This window comes from Gregarina niphandrodes (assembly GCF_000223845.1).
Source record: "Gregarina niphandrodes unplaced genomic scaffold scaffold00074, whole genome shotgun sequence".
Lineage (NCBI taxonomy): Eukaryota > Apicomplexa > Conoidasida > Eugregarinorida > Gregarinidae > Gregarina > Gregarina niphandrodes.
In genome coordinates, this window is record NW_011645840.1 from 1 (window position 1) to 15,195 (window position 15,195).

Consider the following 15,195-nt stretch of genomic DNA (forward strand, 5'->3'; position numbering starts at 1 on the left):
GCCTTCTGTCTCCGTTCTCTCTCGATTCTTACAAAGCAGCGAGCCCCGCCGCGACTCCGCCAGGCCGCCTGCAGGAACAGCGTGTGTGGGGGTGTGTGATTGACCCGGTTCGGTGGGTTCGATCGTGCAGCATACTCAAAACTGCCCCGGTGCCTGCGGCGACAGACGTACCCACGGTGCCGAGTCCGAGGACGCCGGCGCTTTGGAGTGCAGAGAAGGCACCGGTAGTGGCGCCTCCGTAAAGCGCGGACTGCGCGGCAGCAGCTGCCGAGCCAGCTGTGACACCGCCTGCGGTGAAGCCCAGACCCGCAAGTGCGAAGGGTGCTGCCACGACAGCTACGACCGCGCCACCTGCAGCCAAACCTGTGACGGTTAATGTAGGAACTGCCATCGCAGGTAGGGCCAAAAAAGCAACCATCTCAGTGATATCCTTGCAAACTTCACACGCAAAAGTTCTCCAGACGTACGGCGCCACGTCTCCGCGCGGAGTCAGTCGCCTGCGTGGTTCTGTTCTGGGGTTCGTGCGGTTGCTACCCGTCGCTGCCCGAGTCATTTCAATTGGTTTGAGAGTGTGGATAAGTTAAGAGTGTGTGAGTAAAGTTGGTGGCAAAGAGGTGGCCTGTGCGTCAGTCAGTTTGGATCGGAGAAGTGCGTAGGCGGTACTGAGTATTTCGTTGGTTTTTAATTGGATGAGTCGGCGAGCTTGCTCGGAGGCGAGTTTGAGTAGTTCAGGTAGGTAGAGTTTGGCGACTGCGTCGGCGAAGAGGAAAAGGGCTGCGGGGAGGGCCTCGTCAAGTGCACCAGTCGTGTGAACAGCGCCCGTAGCACGGTTGACACGGACGTACTTTAGCAGGTCATATGTCGAGAGGAAAACACAGCTCTCTTTAATCGCCAACTGCGCGGCCGCGTCCTGTACCAACACACTCAATACATTGTGCAGATTCGGGTGCGTCTGCGCTGGCAGACTACGGAACAGATAGTCGTACAGATTCACCAGCAATATTTCCTGACTCTGTGTTTGCACACGCGCAGAATTTATTATTGTGTTATACACTCGGTCAATCGTCTCAATTAACTCCGACTCCGCAACCGACTCCGCAACCGACAACCTATCGGTCAACTTGTGGCTGTCCAACTTTTCGTCCAATTTCGCGCGCCGCGCTTTTTGTGCCACACTTTCATCGATGATTGCCTTCACAAAAGAGACTGCAGCCTTCATCACCGGCGGAATCGCTGGCACGTGTGTGTCCAGTAGGAACTCTCCTATCTCCCCACAGATCCGCTCCACACAGCCGCGGTACAGGTTCATCAGGCTTCCTTTCAGACACCGTAAATATTTCACGACCAGAGCATCAGAATCGTGGTCGAGCAAAACCACTATTTTGTGTACATTCAGGTCCAAGATGTCGACCATCTTGTAATAGTAGACGGCAGTCTGCCGATCGTCTGCCGCTACATTTTCTCGGAGGGGTGGCAAGCTAGGTGCGAAGGAGTTGTCACCCAAATCGTCTCCTAATAAATCATCTCTGAACGAGCGATCATCTCTGAACGAGCGATCATCTCTGAACGAGCGACCTCCAAAGGTGTTGTTCCGGAGGTCGAGATTGAATCCCGGAAGTCTATTCCAGATTTGGTGGACACTTCCCATCAATTCCTTGTTGAAGAGTAGTTGCAAATAATCTGAAACTTTGCCGACTTCCAGCAGACCCAGTTCGTCTGCTGAGCAGTCGGGACCATGCGCGGCTGTTTCGAGTTTCCAACACCGTTTGCAGGTGCACTCACACTTCAGCACGTGGAAATACTGCTCGACGAAACGCTTTTCTTCCTTAAACATGTTCACGAGCCATCCTAAGACACTCGTGATCAGGTCGCTCGACTGGTCAATCTCACTCGCCTCATTAAGCAACATACGCCACTCAGCACCGCGATACACCACCAACGAACGTGTGATCCCATCAACGTAGGTCGTGCTGCTCTTAATCAACTTCACAAACATAAATAACAATTGCCACTCCACTGTGACCGACTCCGCCGAAATTGGTGGACCCACAACCGTAACCCCCGTCCCTACAGACGCCGGCAGGTCCGTATCCATGGACCCGGGTGGAAATGTGGCGGGTGGAAATGCGGCGGTTGGAAATGTGGCGGGTGGAAATGTGCCGGGCGGAAATGATTGTGAAAGGGGCGACCCAGAGGCAGACCCGGACGTGGCTGAGGGAGACCCGGCCTCCGTGATGACGCCTTGGCGGTCTCGATAACCCGGCGAGAGACGCAACACCCAGGCCTTGAAGAGGTGTTCGATGTGCGTCTGCAGCACGTCCAACGTCTTAGGAATCAGGGGCACCAGATTGCCCTGAGCGTCCGTATGACGCACAGTGTGTAAATTCACCACCGGCGTCTGCACCTTTTCCAATTCCTTGAGACAGGTCTCCAATGGCACCTCCGCGCCCCCCGCAGCGTCTACCAAATCAATTGCGCGCACCAAACGGTGTAGGACCACAAAATTCGCACGCAAAACCGAGATCGAACGCAAATCATAGTTCTCAGGGGTCGTAAACACGCACAACCGTCGCCAGTCCTCCGTCTGCCGGATACCCTCCTTCACTCGACGACTGTCCGCCTCCACCTTAACCGCCACGCAATAGTCATCTCTACAAAGTTCCGCGATGCACACACGTGTGCACACACGTGTGCACAACCACAGTGCAGAAACACAATTCACGGACGTGTCTGAAACAAACTACATGTGCCGTACTTTATGAATGAACCCTTTACGTCTGCTACGCACTGTCGGAACGCGTTTATTTCGTCATGCAACGTGGAAGCCAAAGTGGAGTAATTCCGAAGGCTCAACAACTGATCCTCATACCGATCCAACTGGTTCCGGTACATTTTTCCTTTCCGAATATATGCCCACCTCCTCTCTTCTCCTGGGCTCCCACCTTTTAGCTCCCACCCCCCATTCCCTCCGCCTTCCGCGCTCGCTCCCTGGCTTTACACCCTGTCAACAGACTGCCCCCCTTCTTAAGCCTCCTTTGTGTCCGTCTTAATTTTTTGGATGCGGTCTCACCACGTGGTGTTTCTGCTGGAGTTGTTGGTGACTGTACTGTTCGATGCGATAGACCGGGAGTTATCTCGTCGCGGGAGTGCGGTAGGTTCGGGAGAAGTCGGAGGAGGCGTTTTTGGTAGCGGTGCGAACGAGTCGGAGTTGCCGGACTTAAGCTCGTATCACCCGGTGTTTCAGGAGGTGGAGGAGTTGAAGCGGCAGCTGTCTTTGTTGAGTCCATCTGCGGACTTTGTACAGCACTCGCGTTTAGGTCGTAAGTTGATTCGTGTGGAGAAGGAATGGAAGGATGTGTTGAAGAACATGGAGCCACAGGAGCGTGTGCGGCACGAAGAGGTACTGAAGCCCGCACAAACGCGTGAAATGCCGGTGTCACGCGCACTCAACGTGCCCCGTGTTCAGGGTCATCGTCGCTGGCTGCCTGGGCTCCGGGTGGTGCTCCTTTGGGCGTTGGCCCACCTGGTGTTTGGCTGGGCGCGAAAGCTTAAGTCCATGCCACTCTTCGCCATACCGAGCGCACTCTTCTGGCCCCTGGTAAACAGCAAATCCGGAAGGGTCTACTTCCCGGCATCCTGGCTACTCAACAAAATTGCCTTCGATGACCCTGCCCTCGACGACCCACTCGCCTCCGTACCCCCCATACCTGGAGGTGGTGTCCTCGTCTCTCTGGGCTTCGCCACCACACTATACGTCCTCAACCGAGGCTACTGTCGCCTCCGTGCGGGCATCGGCAACTTCCAAAGAGGCTGCCAAAAACTACCAATTAAGCAACAGTAACTCCCCTGTCCGCCACAGTCTAGTCTGCTCAATATGTACTCGAGCCCGATCCTGCAGCCCAGTCAAGTCGTCACCGCCCCATCCCCTCCCGGACGTTTTTTGGAAAGCATGCCCGAATTACCTGAAGTGGAAACTACACGTCGTCAAATTTCTGAAGAATTTATCTTGGCAAGACGCGGCGGGTCTTCTGCACCGACTGCGTCAACGTCAGCGCCCGCTGCTGCGTCCGAGTCCGGAGATTTGCAGCGGGAAGTTTTTGTCTCTGAAGGTTTCGAGCCCGGCGATTTAGATTCGGAGACGGGGGCCGGGCCGGTTCTACGATCTGTAGAATGCGTTTGCGCATCTTTGCGGAGCGCGGTACCGTCGGACTTGGACACGGAGTTGGCGGGGAGTCGGTTGGTGCGCGTGTTGCGTCGCGGGAAGTACTTGGTGCTCATCTTCCGCCGGGCTCAAGCCGACCGAGATCCCCCACCGCCCTTGTTGGTGCACCTGGGGATGTCAGGATGGATGTGTGCCTATGTCGCGGACAAAAAGTTACCGAAACATTCACATGTTGTTTTTAATTGGTCGGATAGGCGACGTCTAGTCTACAACGATGCACGCCGCTTCGGAACTGTGGATTGGTGTCGGAGTAAGAAGAGTTCCAAACAAACTACCCACCAATGGCAGACCGACTTCCGACTCAGACACTTGGGCCCGGAACCTTTCTCAATGGGCCCGGAACCTTTCTCAATGGGCCCGGAACCTTTCTCAGTCCCTGTCAACGCCCTGCCCTCTGCCGACGCCCTGCCCTCTGACGACGCTCCGGTGGCATTTACGGTAGATTACATGTGTGAACGAGCGCGTGGTAAAAGGGTGGCGGTAAAGAAGTTTCTGATGGACAGCCGCGTGGTGGTGGGGGTGGGGAACATTTACGCTGCGGAAGCTCTGTTCGCAGCGCGCCTACGTCCTGACACGCGGGTGTGCGATCTGTCGCGCTCGCACTGGGAAATTATAGTCCAGAGCGTGCGCGACGTGTTGACTCGCGCCATCGCGGCCAAGGGCACTACCTTCCGCGACTTCAAAAGCGGACAGGGGGAACCCGGCTACTTCCTCGGCAACCTCCAAGTCTATGGCCGCGCCGGCAAGGGCTGCCTCCGATGCGACCGGCCACTCACCAACCTCAAACTCGGCGGTCGCCAAACCGTCTGCTGCCTCGCCTGCCAACGGCTTATCCTGCCGCCAAATGCCGACGACGAACCCACCACCACCACCACCTCAGAAGGCGACAACAACGACGACGACAACGACTAAACGAAATTACTTTGCGGAATCCCTAAACGGAATGACTGAACCAGTCGTGCAACTCGCCAGCCATGCCGCTGTCCTCGTGCACGGCTGCACTCTTGCCGCGGTCCTCGTGCACGGCTGCACTCTTGCCGTTGCTGCCGCTATACTGGGCTGTGTTTTTCGTGGCCTTCGGCGAGGTCTTCCGGCCTGCGCTTAAGACAGCGCCGCGTGTAATTAAGTGTGTAACAGGTGGTTGATGTTCAAAAGAAACGTTAGGGTTGTGTCGTTGGGGTGTGGTGTATATGCCACCTGTGCTGGTGTGTGCTTCCTGGGGTGTCACTGTTGTAATGTGAATTTGAAAAGGTCTTCAGGTCTCCAGAGGTTGAAGCCGTCGCTGCCGGTGGAGATATATAAGTATGGTACCAGAGGATGTGTCTTGGCAGCTGCGAGGTTTTGGTGTCCGCAGTGTTCGAAGAGTAGTTGTGAAGGTACGCCTTCGAGTTCGTGTTCAGCGTCGACGGTTTCAGCGGAGAGGTCCCAGACAGTGGCGCGGTTGTCATAGGATGCGGCGACGAAGGTGGTGTTGTCGCTCCAATGTACGCTGCAGATGGGTTCTCTATGGTATTGAATGGCGAAGAGTGGGAGTTCTGGTGCCCGAAGATCTGCTATTTTCAACCATCCGTCATCGCCTCCGGAAAGTAACAAAGGTACTCCGATCTCGAAGGGACAGAATTGCACTACATTCACATCCCCATTATGCCAATTTGTTAACACCTGCGTCGCCTGTGGCGTGCGTATATCCCACACTCTCACACAACCATCCGCCCCAGCCGACGCAATACAATTCGTGTCGGCACCTGTCGACCGGAAACTCAATCCCTCTACGCTACCCGTGTGTCCCTCGAACACACGCGCAGCCGACCAACCACCCGGCACAGGCTGGTGCAAGACAATCCGACGATCGCGCGCACCGGTCACAAATTCCGCACCCGCCGGGCTCCAATCTAATGCAAATCCCTCCGCATCATGACACACACTCTGACCTATGGCCAGACCCCCGGCTCCCGGACCCCCGACCCCCCGGCCATTAAGGTAGACGGGAGCTTGTGTGCTGTCCGCGATCTTGGTTGGGTCCTGCAGCTGTCGGAGGTGTGTGCTCAGATCGAACACACGCACGCACCCGTCGTCCGTGAGACACGCCGCCAGCTGCTGCGCCGCCGGACACACCGCCACTTTGTTGAAGGCGGCCTTCGATCGGATAAAAGCCGTCTCCAACCGCAGTGCTTTTTCCTCGTCCTCCTCATCCTCGTCGTCGAAACCGTCTTCCGAATCCGATTCGTAAGTCCGGTACAGGTTCCGGCACGCCATGACTGTCAGGGCGTTCTCGCAGCCTACGGCCGCTTGTGTGCCCGCCACGAAACACACGTCGTACCGCGCTGACGAAGAACCGGATGCGCACTCGGAAGCCGAAGGTCCCGCGCTCGAGCCCGACCCCGCCCACTTCGGGTGGCTGATGATGTCGAAACTCAGACACGGCCACTCCACGTTGATCCTGTGATACATGTCGTAAGCACTCGGGTCATGTTCCAATACCTCGTCTTCCTCCAACACATCCACACCCGGACGGAACGGCCGTGTCACCACTTCCGCCGTTTCACGACCACCGGCCCGACTACCGCCGGCCAATACTTCTCCAGAACGATCTCCAGGAGCTTCTCCATCTCCCACCGAAGTCTCGTCGTCCGACGACGCTATAACCTCTTCCTGTTGAAACGTTAAGTCCTCACCCTCAGATGACGATCCGTCAGCAACTTCACTCTCAACCACCTTCTTCGGAGCTCCACCACCGACCTTACTCGGACTGTTCTCTTGCTCCGTCAATCCGCGCTTACTAGCCCCCATGCGAAATTATAAATACCCCCGTCTGCGGCCGACCGATCACAACTTATTCGGTCACAGTGAACCAACGACCAACCAGACCTCACGAGCAAGACTTTGTTGTTCTAAACAAGCCACTTTGGTTATGGACCAGCCTTTTCGGTTGAGTTGTATCCTCATCATGTTGTGTTCGGGGAGTTGTTGTATCCGGAAAAATATCGACTGGTAAATTAGAGTAGCGAGTATCTATATACCCGATTGTTGTTGGTGCCTACGAATATATCGTTCCCGTCGACAAGAAGCGCGGTTGGATACAATCCGTAGTCCCCAACTTTGCCAGGTGCCGTTTCTCCGACGAGGATACTTGTTTCAGGGGCAGGCGATTTTATGTCCGTGAAGCACACGGTTTTATCATTGCTGGCGGACACGATGAAGATGCGTGGTCCTCGAGGACAGATACAGACGTCTGTGATGGCTTTGCTGTGTGCTTTGCTGACTTGCAAGCACTTGAGTGTGGCGGAGCTCTCTTTTTGATAGAGGCTAACATCGTGGTTCCAGAGCTTTAATCTGCCGTCTACATGTCCCGTAACTAGATGGTTATGTAGTAGGTATGCGGATGTGATACCTTTGCCTGTATTAAAATTATTGTACACACTACCATCTATGTAGTCCATGACCTTTAAATATCCGTCAAGGCTTGTAGCAATAATGGAATAAATTCTGTTGATTGAGTCCTGATAAAACCGTATCCAAGATACCGGCATTTGGAACGTGCTTTTCTTCAAGACTGGGCTAGACAGCACCCATTTATATTCATTCGTCAGATTTCTCTTACGACTGCTGACCTTAGTCGGACTATCGTTAACAGCACTATCTTGAGCTTGGGCTAACTCTTGAGCTTGGGCTAACTCTTGAGCTTGGGCTAGCTCCAGTACCGCCGCAGGTAGCTTGTATACAGCCAAAGATCCATCCGCGTCGCCCACGGCTAGCATGTCCAATGTCGGTGAGAGAGCGGCGGCCGAGATGCGACTGGCGACATGAATCTTGCCGTATGCCACATTTGTGTGCGCCTGCATATCTACCAATTGTACCGTGCCACACGCCGTGACCAAGAGGTGAAATTGTGGGGTCAGTCGCAGCAGTGCGACAGAGTTGGGCTCGTCCGATCGAATGACGGCTTTGTTCTCCGTCAAGTCGTTCCGCGCCTTCAAGGTCACGTTAGCTCGCGAACCCAAACATGCCAAGTCCTTATTCGTAGCTGGCAGCAGGTCTATTATAGCATCTGGAGTATCTCCGGCGTCTGCGCACTTCAGTACACGCACGGGACGATACACCTCAATCTTTACCGTGTTTTCCGTACTGAACTCGGGCAGCTCCGTAACGATCGATAAGATGTCCGTAATAATCCTCACACCGTCTATTCGAAACGACCAAGAACCCATTTCCTCTACCCCCCCGCTTTCTGTCGGCTTCTTCAACAACTCATTAACCAATTTATTCAACTCACCCACCGTCGTAGTCATGGGCAACACAAAGGGGCCGGGGGAAGTCAGGACCACTCCCTCTTCCTCTAACACTAACACCACCGCCAATTCCGTCATCCCGTCTTCTCCCACAAATAAAATTAGCCCTCTCTTCTCGACGGGTGTCACAGGTCATCCAAATTCCGGCTTCACCATCGCTACCTCGTGTCCCCCAGGGTGGGACACATGACCTGGAACCTGAGGGGTCGGTAGTGCGTAGGGATGGAAGGTGTTCCTTTCTTCGTATCTTTCGTAGGTGTATCACAGATGCCTGTGTGTCGGTCGACACGCTCATTTTTGTCATTTTCTTGACATCCACGCCATGTTCTCCGTAACTCACGCGCTGTCTTATTCACCCAAGGCGCTGTCTTGTTCACCCAAGGCGCTGTCTTGTTCACCCAAGGCGCTGTCTTGTTCACCCAAGGCGCTGTCTTGTTCACCCCCCAGTGATCTCGCCTGCGCTTGTTTCATTTCGTCCCCCCTCACACTCGTTTTTCGACAAACAACATGGAGAGCATTTGGGTTGAAAAATATCGTCCACAAAGTCTCGATGAGTTGACTGGCAATCCCGCTGGTCTGAGGCTATTGCGCAGCCAGATACACCAGCCAGGAGGCTTGCAGCATTTATTGTTATGTGGTCCTGCTGGTGTTGGTAAGACCTCATCCTTGCATTGCCTGGCCAGGGCCATTCTGGGGGACCAGTACAGTTCTCAGACATGTTTGGAGTTGAATGCTGCTGATGATCGCGGTATAGATGTAGTCAGAGAACGGATAAAAAACTTCGCCAAGAACCAGGTGAGATTGGAACCGGGTCGGTTCAAGATTGTAATTCTTGATGAGGTGGAGGCCATGACTGAAGGTGCTCAACAAGCGCTACGAAGACTCATGGAACAGTACTCGGATACCAGGTTTGCCTTGGCCTGCAACCAGTCCGAGAAGGTCATAGATCCTATTCAAAGTCGATGCGTCCGCGTTCCTATGACTCGGCTGAAAAATGAGGAAATGAAAGGAGCGCTAGTTAAAATCTGCGACAAAGAAAATATCTCATATCAAGACGATGCTATGCAAGAACTCATCGAGGCAGCCGACGGCGACTTGAGAAAAGCCATCGGCTCACTACAAGCTGCAGCAACTGCATTTGGCAAAGTTGAAATTCCCTCGGTTTATCACGCATGCGACATACCGCCCACTGAAGACCTTCATGCTGCCTTCGACGCCTGCCGAAAAGGAATCTGGAGAGACGCCCATGACGCCATCTTCAAACTGCTAGATCAGGGCTACTCTGGAATTGATGTACTTAAAGCTCTACGCGGCGTTTGCATCAAATCAGATGCCCCTGACGCCATTAAAATCCTGTGCCAAAAAGAGGTCACTACCGCTCTCATTTCAAATGATCGCGCTCTAGATCATCTTCAAGTCGAGTAAGCCACCAAAAAACGGCAGGCAAACTGTTTGCTACAAACACGCGCGCGCGCACACACAATTTTATTTTGTTGTAGTGCCACATTATGTCGTCTCTGTTTTGCAAACGTGAGTGTGTTGTAAAGCCGCCGGCCAGTGTGTCCTGACAACACGCTGACGAGGGGGGGTCTTCAGAAGCGAGGGGTATTTTTCGAAGGCGATAATTCGGGTTGATGTCGGAGCAGCTGTACGATGAGTTAGGAAATTATATAGGACCCGAATTGGAGGAGTCAGAGGAGGAGACCTCTTCTTCATCTGAAGAGGAATCCGCGCCCGTACCGGAAGCGGAGAGTAAGGCTTTAGATAGAATTCCAGAATATGAGGTTGACCCGAATGCGATGATGATAGTGGAGGAGGAAGATGCTCAGCCGATTACGCAACCGATAATTGAGCCGGAGAAGACGAACAAGTTCAACTTGATAAGTGAAGAAAAGCTTTCTGGGCATGAGTATAGATATTTGGCGTCAATGAGGAGCTGTCCCGAGCTCTGTCGATCAATCGCCATTGTGGGTGATATTCACCATGGAAAAACGGTGCTTTGCGACTTGATGACTGAGGGGCTGGATGCCTTGATGGATATCACAGAGTCTGAGACGGGACGCACCCGGGGGGGTCCAGGTCAGCAGAGTAAGGGTCAGCAGATTAAGGGTCGAGTTACCGGTCCAAATCGCAGTACATTGAGGAGCAGTAAGGGAGCAGCGCATACGCGGGAGAAAAAGTTCACTGACTCTAGACTGGATGAGCAAGAGCGAGGCGTGTCGATAAAGAGTAGTCCCCTTTGTCTTCTGCTTCCGGACTTAAGAGGGAAGAATTACCTTATCAATGTCTTGGATACACCGGGTCATGTTAACTTTCTAGACGAAGTAAGTGCATCCGTGCGGCTTAGCGACGGTGCGGTTTTGTGTGTTGATGCGCTTCAAGGCCCGATGATTGGGTTCAAAAAAACGCTCCAGATTTTGGCGCATGAAGAAGTGAATAGCATGGTTCTCTATCTCTCATGTATCGACCGTCTTATATTGGAGCTCCGGCTTCCTCCTCCGGACGCCTACTTAAAATTGCGTTACGTGATTGGCGAAGTAAATAAACTTGTGCGTGAGACTTGGACCTCTCTGGGCAAAGTCCCGCCCAAGACGTTTGACCCCGCCGTAGGCAACGTGGTCTTCGGCAGTGGTCGATATTCCTTTGTGTTTTCGCTCAGGTCTTTTGCGGAATACTACGCCAACCAGAAACACCGTGGATCGAATCCCAATAATGTTTCTGAGTCTACTGGTGAGTCCTGTGGCGAGCATGCCGTGTATCAGCAGCCGATGGCTTACGACGCGGATACATTGACTCAGATCTTTTGGGGCGACATTTGGTTGAATCCTCAGACACGCAAGTTCCAGAAAAAAAAACCGGCAGTGGAGGACGAGGATGAGGACGAGGATGAAGCGGTGGGTCGTACCTTTGTCGACTTCATTTTGAAGCCGATTTACAAGATTTTTTCACATGTGGTTGGAGAGGAGAAGCCTACGTTGAAGCCTACGTTGGAAAACGACTTGGGGATTTTTCTGGAAGAATCCGACTATGACTTGGACACAAGGACGCTCCTCAAAAAGGTCTGTCGACTGTACTTCGCGGGTGTAAGTCCGTTAGTCTCTGCAGTGGTGGAACATATTCCGTCACCGAAGGCCAATGCACACTACAAGGTGATGGCGACTTACTCCGGGTCATTGGGCACCGCTGTAGCGAAGGATATGTTGACGCTTAATTCCGAGGGCCGTTGCATAGTCCATACTACAAAGTCGTACCACCGACATGACAACAAGACCTTCGACGTTTTTGGTCGTGTCATGTCAGGAGTTTTGAGACGCGGTATGAGGCTCAAAGTACTTGGCGAGAGATATTCTCTTCACGATGCAGAGGACATGGCCCTCGCCACCGCGGAGCATTTGTGGATCTATCAAAGTCGCTTCCGTATCGAGGTGGAGGCCGCGCCTGCAGGTTCATGGGTGCTGATTGGAGGAGTCGACGCCACGATTCTAAAAAGCAGCACTCTCGCGGAACTGCGGCCTGTCCACCCTTCGTCTGGACCCGTGGTAGATGAACCGGAGGCGGAGGATGACTGGGAGGATGAGGTGGAGACGTTCCGTCCGTTGTACTTCGCTGCGCGGAACGTGGTACGAATTGCATGTGAACCAATCGCGCCTGCGGAGTTGCCAAAGTTGGTAGAGGGTCTTCGGCGCGTGGCGAAGGCGTATCCTTCGGTCCGGACACACGTAGAGGACTCTGGTGCACACGTGTTGGTGTGTGCAGGAGAGTTAGCAGCTGATTGTGCGCTGCACGATTTGCGTGTCGTGTATGGTGATTTGGAATTGCGTTGTGCAGATCCCGGGACAGTCGTGTGCGAAACAGTCATAGGGGAGACCGCGACGGCTGCGGCAGTTGGAACACCGAATGGACAGAACAAGTTGACATTGAGTGCGGGCCCTTTGGAGGAGGCTTTGGTGAGTGCGATAGACGCTCAGTTGGTGCATAATGACCTGGCGCCAAGAGAGTTGGCAGACCTGCTTAAGAAGCAATATGGCTGGGATACATTGGCCGCTCGATCGGTGTGGGCCTTCGGGTCCCAGGGTCTCGGCGTACAGGGTCTCGGAGCGCAGGCTGTGCCAAGTGTGCTATTGAACGACATATTGCCGAGCCGTACAGATACCAAACGACGCGATGTGAATGTAGTGAAAGATTTTATCACTCATGGCTTTCAGTGGGCTGTACGAGAAGGACCACTTATTGAAGAGGAAGTGCGAAACGTTAAATTCCGACTTATAGACGCTACCATCGCACCCGAACCTCTCTATCGTAATAGCGGTCAAGTCATACCGACAGCTCGACGTGCAGCCTACGCTGCACTCTTGACAGCTGAGCCCCGGCTCATGGAACCTATGCTCCTCGCCGAGGTTGTTTGTCCCGCAGACTGCGTCACTGCAGTCGTCGGTGTACTCGCTCGTCGACGTGGTCGTGTACTTTCCGATCTACCAAACCCTGGCACACCTCTCGAGACCGTTCTAGCCTTCGTACCAGCCACTGATGCCTTTGGCTTAGAGACTGACATTCGCATACACACCTCCGGCCAAGCCTTCATACAAACCGTATTCGACCGCTGGGAAACATTACCCGGAGATCCTCTAGACACCTCCATCCGTCTCAGACCATTTGAACCCGCCCCTTTACTCGACCTCGCCCGCGAATTCCTACTCAAAACCAGGAGACGCAAAGGACTCTCTGACGACGTCAGCATCAAACGCTTTCTGGACTAGACTTCTCCAACCATCCCTGCGCCTATACAACCATCCCTGCGCCTATACAACCATCCTTGCGCCTAAGTTACTCCACCATCAGGGCGCGACACCATCTGGGCAATGTACTATTCGTGTCATTACTATTGTCCTAAAGTGTCATATTGTGTTAACAATGTACTACTACGCGCCATTGATCTCCGAGTCATCAACCTCTGTGGCCCGTCTCACAAGTCGATGATCTCCGGTGCTAGGGCCGGCTCTTTCGCCGCAGCTAACTCAGGGTTGGGGTGCCGCTTTTTCTTCGCCTCTTGTTTAATCAGTTTCCACTTCAAATCATGAGTCAACTGATCCTCATATACCTCGATCTAAAAAGGACAGCCATGTGGCCGAGAAAATGTCGCCGACAGGGAGTGTGAGTGTGCAAGACAGGGAGTGTGAGTGTGCAAGACAGGGAGTGTGTGTAATATTACTAATTTGTCAGTTTCGGAGGTTTGATGTAGTATGTCTTGTAGCCATGAGTCGATGATAATGTCTTCAGGTCTGCATGGCAGTTTGCAGATGGGACAACGCCAGCGTTGCGCCTGATGAACAGCATTTTGCGAGTGGACGTAATATTCGAGTTCGAAGCACTGGACGTGGAGGCAATTAATTCCGCGTGCTGGTTCGTCGATTTTGAGCATGGTGGAGGGACAGGTGAGCTTGACATTTCGAGCGAAATCGATGATGTCTAATTCGTCATCGAGTGGTCCTCGGGTAAGAGATTTGCCTTGGCCAAAAAATGCGTTTCTGACAAACTCTTCGGCCAGTTTGATGGGTAAGGTTGTCGTTGCCTTAAGACGTTTGTACCAGGCATCGGGTTTGTCTGGTTCGACGATAGCAAGGGCAAATATATAGGGACCATCTGCGATCCCATCGAACTCACCAACTATCCGAACACTAGGTTGCCTGGATAAGGAGTTGTTGTTGTTAGCTATATATCTTAGTAGCTGGTCGTTGACATTGACGAAATGGTCTTGTCTTAATCTCATGTTGGGTGGCCTCTTAAGCTTCTCGGAACTTTCTGTGACTCCATAGCTGAAATGTATTTCCACTTCTCCGTTAGGGAATTTTGGGTAGCAGGTGTTATCAAACTTCAGCTTGAAAACTCGCACTTGGAGCCCGAAGCCCTTTTCGAGACACTGAGTGGCTTCGCGGCTGTTGACTACGACCCGCATGCCCACGTCGCACTTGCCACCTGAGGCTTGTGAATAGCGGGGAGGGTCTTCGCGGAAATTGCAACCATGGACCGGTGCGTGGTACTGGATGCCGAAGATCTTCTGCACTTTGTAGAACGGGTCTGCCGTGGTCAGCTTGCATACTATGCACACAAATCGGCTCGACCATTCGGTCACATTTGCCTCGCTCAGAAAGTCATTTAATCGGGTATAGTGAACCTTGTAAAATTCATTAATATAATCCCACTCCAGACACTTTAGGTGACACAAGCCATGACTCGGATTCCCACAACGGGTACACGATACATTGCCATGCAACAACTGTCGACCTACTCGATGGCGCTCCAACGCAGCCACCATCGCCGCCGCCAATTGACCAACACGTAGCCGGCACAAACACATCACTTCGCTCGCACGCGGGTCAACTGTCTGTCGGTACATCCGCCGACAGTACTCGACCAACACCGGTCCATGCGGGTTCACCAAACGTAACCGCTCTCGCAGGACGGCTCCATTCCGCGACACCGCCTCCGTTTTCGGAGCCGCCTCCGTTTTCGGAGCCGCCTCCGTTTTCGGAGCCGCCTCCGTTTTCGAAGACGCCTTCTCCTGCTTCAGTGTCTCCACACGGCCGGAACCCCCCGGATCCGGAGCTCCAAGACCCGGAGCTATAAGATCAGACCGGGCGGGTGCAGCCACGAGCCGACCGTCTGGCACCCGGGCTAACCCACGCT

General features: G+C 53.5%; 9 protein-coding genes across 9 annotated transcripts; 4 read left to right on the plus strand and 5 right to left on the minus strand.

Moving 5' to 3' along the window:
- Positions 1 to 135: 135 nt before the first annotated feature.
- Positions 136 to 553, minus strand: GNI_184170 (interferon-induced 6-16 family protein; the record flags this gene model as incomplete). Its single annotated transcript, XM_011135269.1, has 1 exon — positions 136 to 553. A coding segment is annotated over one exon (418 nt), but the record flags the coding sequence as incomplete, so codon positions are not given.
- A 27-nt stretch (positions 554 to 580) lies between these two features.
- On the minus strand, positions 581 to 2,892 carry GNI_184180 (hypothetical protein; the record flags this gene model as incomplete). The annotated part of the gene is made up of 2 exons (XM_011135270.1): positions 581 to 2,651; positions 2,756 to 2,892. 2 exons carry the CDS (start codon positions 2,890 to 2,892, stop codon positions 581 to 583), a joined length of 2,208 nt encoding a protein of 735 aa, XP_011133572.1.
- Positions 2,893 to 3,058: 166 nt separating this feature from the next.
- Positions 3,059 to 3,841, plus strand: GNI_184190 (putative transmembrane protein; the record flags this gene model as incomplete). The annotated part of the gene is made up of 1 exon (XM_011135271.1): positions 3,059 to 3,841. One exon carries the CDS (start codon positions 3,059 to 3,061, stop codon positions 3,839 to 3,841), a length of 783 nt encoding a protein of 260 aa, XP_011133573.1.
- A 108-nt stretch (positions 3,842 to 3,949) lies between these two features.
- On the plus strand, positions 3,950 to 5,134 carry GNI_184200 (formamidopyrimidine-DNA glycosylase; the record flags this gene model as incomplete). The annotated part of the gene is made up of 1 exon (XM_011135272.1): positions 3,950 to 5,134. One exon carries the CDS (start codon positions 3,950 to 3,952, stop codon positions 5,132 to 5,134), a length of 1,185 nt encoding a protein of 394 aa, XP_011133574.1.
- Positions 5,135 to 5,446: 312 nt separating this feature from the next.
- On the minus strand, positions 5,447 to 7,012 carry GNI_184210 (putative WD repeat protein; the record flags this gene model as incomplete). The annotated part of the gene is made up of 1 exon (XM_011135273.1): positions 5,447 to 7,012. One exon carries the CDS (start codon positions 7,010 to 7,012, stop codon positions 5,447 to 5,449), a length of 1,566 nt encoding a protein of 521 aa, XP_011133575.1.
- Positions 7,013 to 7,218: 206 nt separating this feature from the next.
- GNI_184220 (WD domain, G-beta repeat protein) lies at positions 7,219 to 8,589 on the minus strand (the record flags this gene model as incomplete). Its single annotated transcript, XM_011135274.1, has 1 exon — positions 7,219 to 8,589. One exon carries the CDS (start codon positions 8,587 to 8,589, stop codon positions 7,219 to 7,221), a length of 1,371 nt encoding a protein of 456 aa, XP_011133576.1.
- Positions 8,590 to 9,018: 429 nt separating this feature from the next.
- GNI_184230 (putative replication factor C subunit) lies at positions 9,019 to 9,936 on the plus strand (the record flags this gene model as incomplete). Its single annotated transcript, XM_011135275.1, has 1 exon — positions 9,019 to 9,936. One exon carries the CDS (start codon positions 9,019 to 9,021, stop codon positions 9,934 to 9,936), a length of 918 nt encoding a protein of 305 aa, XP_011133577.1.
- A 209-nt stretch (positions 9,937 to 10,145) lies between these two features.
- GNI_184240 (putative 116 kDa U5 small nuclear ribonucleoprotein component) lies at positions 10,146 to 13,268 on the plus strand (the record flags this gene model as incomplete). Its single annotated transcript, XM_011135276.1, has 1 exon — positions 10,146 to 13,268. The coding sequence occupies one exon, from the start codon at positions 10,146 to 10,148 to the stop codon at positions 13,266 to 13,268; it is 3,123 nt and encodes a 1,040-aa protein (XP_011133578.1).
- A 206-nt stretch (positions 13,269 to 13,474) lies between these two features.
- GNI_184250 (MIZ/SP-ring zinc finger protein) lies at positions 13,475 to 14,905 on the minus strand (the record flags this gene model as incomplete). Its single annotated transcript, XM_011135277.1, has 2 exons — positions 13,475 to 13,615; positions 13,721 to 14,905. The coding sequence occupies 2 exons, from the start codon at positions 14,903 to 14,905 to the stop codon at positions 13,475 to 13,477; spliced, it is 1,326 nt and encodes a 441-aa protein (XP_011133579.1).
- Positions 14,906 to 15,195: the final 290 nt, after the last annotated feature.